Consider the following 7278-nt stretch of genomic DNA (forward strand, 5'->3'; position numbering starts at 1 on the left):
TGCCAAGTAGCATTTCCAAACACTTTCATTCTTTCAAGCAGATACGCGGTAATGTACTTTGCCAAGTGCTTGCTCTAAGAACCCTTTGGCCAATCTGCCAAAAATTGCTTATTTTAAAAAGTGCTTTTATTCAAAAGTACTTTTACAAAATAGCAGTTTGTGTTTGGCCAATTCAATTGAGTAGTGCTTTTTGCAAGCTCGTTGTATTTGACCAATATTTTAACAAAGTACTTTTAAGTGTCAAATTGCGAAAAAGGGACATTAAAGGTTCAATTTGCGATTAGTATTATTTAGAATAGAAAATTAATTTTAATATTTATTATAAGAGAATTCAATTAAAATATAAAACGTAAAGTAAAAATATAAATTAAAAATTCCAATCAATATAAAACATAGTTATTCCAAAACAATAACATTGTGTGTTTGGTCTTACTTATTGTTTGCATGATAATTTAAATATGTCAAAATACATCATTAAATATAAATTTAAAATCTACTTTTAGAAATAAGAAAAAGAGAATAAAAATATGATTAAAATAAAAAAAGAGAAGAAATGTATAGTGGAAATAAAAATAAAAAGGAAAAGGAAAAGGAAAAGGAAAAAAATGTTAAATTAATAAGAGATAATTTAGAAAATATGAATTTATTTAAGGTTATTGTTGTCTTGAACAAACTAATTTTCTGCTTCTGCTTCTGCTTCTCGGAATAAGCTAGAATTTGTAGCTTCTTCCCAAAAGTAGAAAAACTGATTCGGTTGCTGCTCAAAAATAATTTTTCATTTTGGCCAAACACCTAGAAATTTTCAAAAAGTACTTTTTTGACAAAAAAATACTTTTGGCATCCTAGAAACTTGACCAAACAGGCTCTAAGGATTGCTCCTCTGTTTCATTTTTATTTTATGTTGCAATGAAATTCTTTATTTGTTCGTTTTAAAAAAAGGATATATTTTTATTTTCGAAAAATAATTTAATCCTATTTTTCTATTTTACACTGGATAAAATATTTTCATACTCCACAAAAATCTAATGACATATTTAATACCACAAGAGTCACGATTCTTTTTCTTTCTTTTTAAGCTTAATATCCAATCAAACAATACTACATAAATTAAAATGGAGTAACTAATAATTTTTTCTATGTTATATGAAGGAAAAAAGAACAAAAAGAAAGGAAAGAACTAGTACAAATTAAGACAAACAAAATAAAATAGAAAGAAAGAAAATGAAGTGGGAGTGGAGAACTTGTACACAAACTCCAAAATGTGAAAACACCACCATCAACACACGACAAAAACACGTACAATCAAAAGTTCCAACACACAACTCTCTTCGTATAGATCGCCTACGCCATCCGTTACGTTTTCCCATTCTTGATATTTCTCACATTTTCCTTCACCCTTCTCTCTCTCTCTCTCTCTCTCTCTCTCTCTCTCTCTCTCTCTCTCTCTCTCTCTCTCCCTCCCTATATATACACACATTTTTTCACATTATTATTAACAGAAAAGAAGCGAAAAATGGCAGAAGAAGTGAGCAACAAACAGGTCATTCTTAAAAACTATGTCACAGGTTACCCTAAGGAATCCGACATGGAAATCAAGAATGTCACCATTAAACTCAAAGTTCCAGAAGGTTCTAATGATGTGGTTGTGAAGAATCTTTACTTGTCTTGTGACCCTTATATGCGTAGCCGCATGAGGAAAATTGAGGGTAGCTATGTTGAATCCTTCGCTCCTGGCTCCGTAAGTGTTTAGTAATTTGTTTTTCTTGGACTTAATATGTTGTCTTTTTGTTTGTTAGTCTTGATTGCTTTGGGATTGTTAATTTATTAGTGAAAAATGATTTATAATATTCTGGGTGAGAGGTGGGGACCCAGTTTCTACTGAATGTAATTTATGGAATAGTTTAGGTTTTCTTTTTCTACTTTAATTTATTACTCCACTAATCAAAATTGGTAAAACAATCCAAACCAAAAAAAACTGTTTTTTGTTGCTCTTGTTTGAAATATATTCGAATGTTCCTTAATACCTAGCGTATGTAATAATAAAAATGTACTCTTGTTGCTCTTGTTTGTATTGGGATTATTTAATTATATTTGAGATTTATAATTTATTAAAGGCTAATCGAATAGTGTTGACTGATGTTTGGAAAATGTCATCAGATATCAATGTTGGAAGCCATTTAGCTCAGTAAAATTATTTTAACTAAATCAAAAGAATAAAATACTATAGGTTGGAGTAAATAAGTTGTTAATGGTAGTGTTTTTCTATTTAGTCATTTGGGATTAGCAAAAAAAAAAAAAGTGTTCATTTGGTTCTTCCTTCTCCTCCTCCGTTAACAAGCCAATAAACGTTCTTGTAATTGTTGAACAGACTGCAAAGTTTCAGTACATCTTAGTCTTAAAACAACATAGACAGGCTTTCTACTTATTTTTGTGAACTACATACCAATCTAACTGTCTGTTTACCCGAAAATCGGATAACGTTAGATTTGTGTATGGTTCTAAGGATATGCGATACAATTTGATATAAATCGTGTAGAGAAATGAAAATATGTGTATCTTAACTATGAAAATGAAAATAGTGAGCAAAAAGAGTGTGTAAAACGAAGCACCAGGGATTCTCCTTTTTCTCCCCCGTGATCTTTTGTTGCCATCCTTCTTATAGTAGAGAGATCTTACTTTATATACAATAAAAAATACGTAGTGGAGAGCCCATGATATATTGTCTTTTCCTCGATTTCCGCCAAGATTCTCTCCCATAGTGCGGTTGCAACGGCCCTAATCTGCAAGCTCGATACTGGCTCGAGCTCAGTGTTGGATCGAGCCCTCAGCCTTGGTCCGAGCTCGATTCTGACTTGGGGTCTCGGTATTCAGGGTGAATGTTGGTTGGTCCATGCATCTTCGATAATCTCCGCTTTGCCTCGTAGTTCGATTTGGATATGGGCTCGATAATGATAACGAGCTTGTCATTTGATCGGTCTTGGAGCTCGAAGTTCGCCGCCCTTACTTCGGATCTTGACCGAGCTTGTCATGCAGATATCCTTTGATCGAAACATTATCGTCTCGATCAGTCCGTACGACTGACTCGAATCGGTTTTGACCGTATATAGATAGTCCCCTCGTTTCTCGGAAAAGGATGTGGCGAGAAACGATATGATTTCCCAACAGCTCCATCAGATATATACTAACATTTTCATCGATCCCGACCATGACGTATGTGATAGTTGTCCCATCGGTTCGGTTTTACCGAGGCATTTAATGTGTCAGACGGTGGTCGGCCACCTCTGATATTGAACCGTCATTGCTTCAATTTATAAATAGCCTTTCCTTCCACCATTCATCATTTTATGTCTTCAGTCTTCAAAATTTTGCAAATTCCTTTTCTGAGTTTTCTGCTTGTAAACCTATGAGTTTTACTGCAAATTCTTCCTTAGAACTCCAAATACTTCTGTCCTTTGTTTGTGAAATTTTAAATGGCAAAAACGTTTAAAAATGTTCCGCAAAAAGAGATCGCTTCTTCATCTCGACCTACTGGTGGTGAGGATGTGGAAGAGCCCCGCCCTGAGGAATTCGTTCCGGTTGGGTGTTCGACCGTAGGCGATTTCAAAATTGAAAAGCCTTCTCCGATACCGGGTCGATGCGAGCCGATATCGAGGAATCAATGTTCAATCACCGAAAAGGTTCTCGATAAAGTCATACAAGAATGCAACTGGGATAATAAATTCGTAGTAATCACATCACCCGGTGAATCAATTACTACGTACGTCGAAGGGTTCTTAAGTATTTATACTTATCCTTTCACGTTGGGACCCTTAGACCCTGTCATCGTCGCCTTTTGTAAGAGGTACGATGTGACCCTCGGCCAAATCCACCCTTCCTATTAGAGGATAGTGATTTTTCTTCGATTTTTCTCGAGCAAGGTCGAGGGGCGTGTCTTCAACCTCGATCATCTTATGCGTCTTTACAGTCCCCAACTTTATCGAGGAGGGATGATCAAGCTTGCACGCCGAGCAACCAAAGCACCATTCTCGAGCATAGACGAGACCCGGGATCGGGGTTGGATGGGCCGTTTTGTTCGAATCATGACCTCGGATCTGATCCCTGCCGATAACTTGCCATTTCCCGAGAAATGGAATATGAGCCGTGAGTAAAAGTTTCTCTTTGCTCGTTTTGATTTTATGATTGCTTTCTATTTTGCTGATCCATTTTTCCTTATCACAGTCGTTGCTCGAATGCCGGAACCGATCCCGGATCTTAGACAATGGGTCGAAAGCCTAGTGTTGCAGAGACCGTACTTCTAGCGTGCTTGGGTCGAATTATCAAAGGGTCGATGGGAGGCCAGCAGTCATGGTAAATTTTTTTGTCGATTTGTCTCTTCATCGGTTTGTACGGTAAATCTCCCCCTTCCCTTTTGTAGGACTTGGGAAAGATGTAGTCATGAGGCCGTCGTCCGGTGGCGAAGAGGTTCCTGTCCCGAAGAAGGTGAAAGAAAGGAAGAGAAAAGACGTACCGGGCTTCTCGAACTCGGAAAAGAAGAAACCGGCTAAAAGATCTCGGAAGCCGAAGGGGGGCCCTAGTGTTGTGTCTTCGGAAGCGGTCCGCCATTTAAGGGACGAGCCCGAAGAAGGAGAGGAGAATTTAGCCTGCGTACGGGCTAATGTTGTGATTCAATAGTCTTCCAATTTGGTGGAAGCAGATCGGGGAACTTTGGCCATAATCCCAGAACAAGAAGCCAAGATTATCCCTTCTCAAGCTAAGATGATTGGAAGGGATACCGAGGGTGGATCTTCTCCAGCAGTAGAAGATATTTTAAGGGATGAGTTCAGGATAGTTGACATCGGCGGATCCCCTCAATTTTCAGATGCCATGATTCGAGAGGCCGTCATGTTGGAGGATCGGTCCTATGAGGGTTTTCAGGAGTCGGCCGATATCCACGATTTTCTGGAGGGGCTCGAGTCAGGTGCCTCGGAGGAGGTTACTGGTTTTGGTGGAATGCCGGTACCCAAAAAATCGTTGTGGTCGGGTTCCTCCGAGCCTTCTTCGATTCATAAACTGGTGGACTGATTTCCGGCCTCGAGTATCGATCCCGACCGAAGGCGGAAGATAGTGCTCTCCGTACCTGCGGATAGCCGAATTTTTTCTTCCCCTGTGGGGATTGCCAGTTACCTTCGGTCCTTGGTGACCGAAGAAGATCAATCAGTGATGAATGCGGTGGGGACCGCCTGTCTCTTCAATGAGGCCAACATGCTTTGAATCGGGTAACTCTGATGGCGTTTTCGCCGCTTCTTTTACACAGAGTTGCAAGTAATTTTAATGTTTCTCCTTTTGTTTGCAGGCTTCGGTGTTGCATCACGAGGCCTTTCTTCGAATCAGGAAGGAGCATGATGTCGAGGTTCGGAGCCTCACTGAGAAGAATGACTCGTACAGGCTTCTTAGTGAAAAACTTTGAGCAGATTTGATAGCGGCTCGGGAAGAGCATGAGGAGATGGCTGAGCAGGTATTCCGCATGTTCCATGATAGTGAATATGAAAAAGAGATAACCACTAACGATCCGGTTCTGCAGGTGCGGCAGAGGATCGAGCAGATTGGACGGCTTAACTCACAGGTAGATGCGCTGATGGCCGAGGCAGAAGAATATAAAAAGTGTATGGATAACCTTGCCTTGAAAAAGGAAACCGTCGAAGCTCAGTTGGAGCTGTCAGATGCCCAACTTCGATCTGTGAAAGAAAATGTTTTGGGGCTGATTGAAAAGATGAAAGAGCTTCAGCATCAGTTGGATTTGGCCAGTTTAGATAAAGCAGATTTGGCCAAAGAACTCGAAGTGGCCAGATCTGAAGTAGTCGAGGTCAACAAAAGAGCCGATGCCAAAGTGGCTCAGTTAAGGATCGATGTCGAGGTTAATCAAACCAAAGCCGCGAGCATGATCGAGCATGCAAAGTGGTAGGCTCGGAGAGAGGCTCTCGAGGAGGTTAGAGCTCAGGGCTTCGATGTTGGGGCCGAGATCAAAGTCGCCAGGGCGGAACAGAACAAAGCTCGGTGGTTGGCCTTTCCTGAGGAGGACTCCGATGACTCGGGGGAGTCTGAAGACGAGGATGATGCCGAGAATACGGCCTCCGATGAAGATTGAGTCATTTAGGGCCTTAGGTCGATCGTTGCGTTCTTTTGATACCGCTTTCGGCTTTTGTATAAAGAACTTCCCTTTGGAAGAGTAGCCGCCTCTTTACAAAAAAATTATAAATATAAATCTTTCTTCTTTTTGAAGAAAAATAGCCTTTCAAACTGAATAGATTGTTTGAATTTAAATCTCTGTTGCCTTCGGGCCTTGTGGGTAGTCCCCTTCGCTTTATCGAGCTCGAACATCCTTCAACTTAAATAGTCAAGTATTCGTTTTAACTCGAAGAAAATGAGTAGTTTTGCTCGAAATCGAAATAAAAGTAGCCTGCAGGCTTAGTAATAGAGTAAATGATTCGAACTCGATGCAATGCAGCCCGTAGGCGTAATGATCGAAGTAGCCCGTAGGCTTAGTGGTCGAGTGAGTGCTTGCTCGAACTTGAATTAAAAGTAGCTTATAGGCTTTAGTAGTCGAGTGAATGATTCGAACTCGAAATAATGTAGCCCGTAGGCGTAATGGTCGAGTGAGTGCTTGCTCGAACTCGAAAAAAAATAGCCCGTAGGCTTTAGTAGTCGAGTGAATGATTCGAACTCGAAATAATGTAGCCCGTAGGCGTAATGGTCGAGTGAGTGCTTGCTCGAACTTGAAATAAAAGTAGCCCGTAGGCTTTAGTAGTCGAGTGAATGATTCAAACTCGAAATAATGTAGCCCGTAGGCGTAATGGCCAAGTGAGTGCTTGCTCGAACTCGAAATAAAAGTAGCCCGTAGGCTTTAGTAGTCGAGTGAATGATTCGAACTCGAAATAATGTAGCCCGTAGGCGTAATGGTCGAGTGAGTGCTTGCTCGAACTCGAAATAAAAATAGCCCGTGGGCTCTGTAGTCGAGTGAATGATTCGAACTCGAAATAATGTAGCTCGTAGGCGTAATGGCCGAGTGAGTGCTTGCTCGAACTCGAAATAAAAGTAGCCCGTAGGCTTTAGTAGTCGAGTGAATAATTCGAACTCGAAATAATGTAGCCCGTAGGCGTAATGATCGAGTGAGTGCTTGCTCGAACTCGAAATAAAAGTAGCCCGTAGGTTTTAGTAATCTAGTGAATAATTCGAACTCGAAATAATGTAGCCCGTAGGCGTAATGATCGAGTGAGTGCTTGCTCAAACTCGAAATAAAAG

General features: G+C 40.2%; 1 protein-coding gene across 4 annotated transcripts; it reads left to right on the forward strand.

Annotated features, from left to right (window-relative positions):
* Nucleotides 1-1244: 1244 nt before the first annotated feature.
* On the forward strand, nt 1245-6281 carry LOC107789312 (2-alkenal reductase (NADP(+)-dependent)-like). 4 transcript variants are annotated; one of them, XR_001648823.2, is made up of 5 exons: nt 1245-1738; nt 4219-4347; nt 4415-5255; nt 5333-5494; nt 5561-6281. XR_001648823.2 is itself a non-coding variant. In XM_075242235.1 (3 exons), the coding sequence occupies exons 1-2, from the start codon at nt 1514-1516 to the stop codon at nt 5444-5446; spliced, it is 339 nt and encodes a 112-aa protein (XP_075098336.1). In that variant the 5' UTR covers nt 1283-1513; the 3' UTR covers nt 5447-5494; nt 5561-6281. The 4 variants fall into 4 exon arrangements, 1 of the variants encoding a protein (XP_075098336.1); XR_012704499.1 differs by lacking the exon at nt 1245-1738 and adding an exon at nt 1745-4140; XR_012704500.1 differs by lacking the exon at nt 4415-5255 and having other exon boundaries at nt 1259-1738.
* The last annotated feature ends 997 nt before the right edge of the window (nt 6282-7278 follow it).

Source organism: Nicotiana tabacum, chromosome 21, assembly GCF_000715075.1.
Source record: "Nicotiana tabacum cultivar K326 chromosome 21, ASM71507v2, whole genome shotgun sequence".
Classification (NCBI taxonomy): domain Eukaryota; kingdom Viridiplantae; phylum Streptophyta; class Magnoliopsida; order Solanales; family Solanaceae; genus Nicotiana; species Nicotiana tabacum.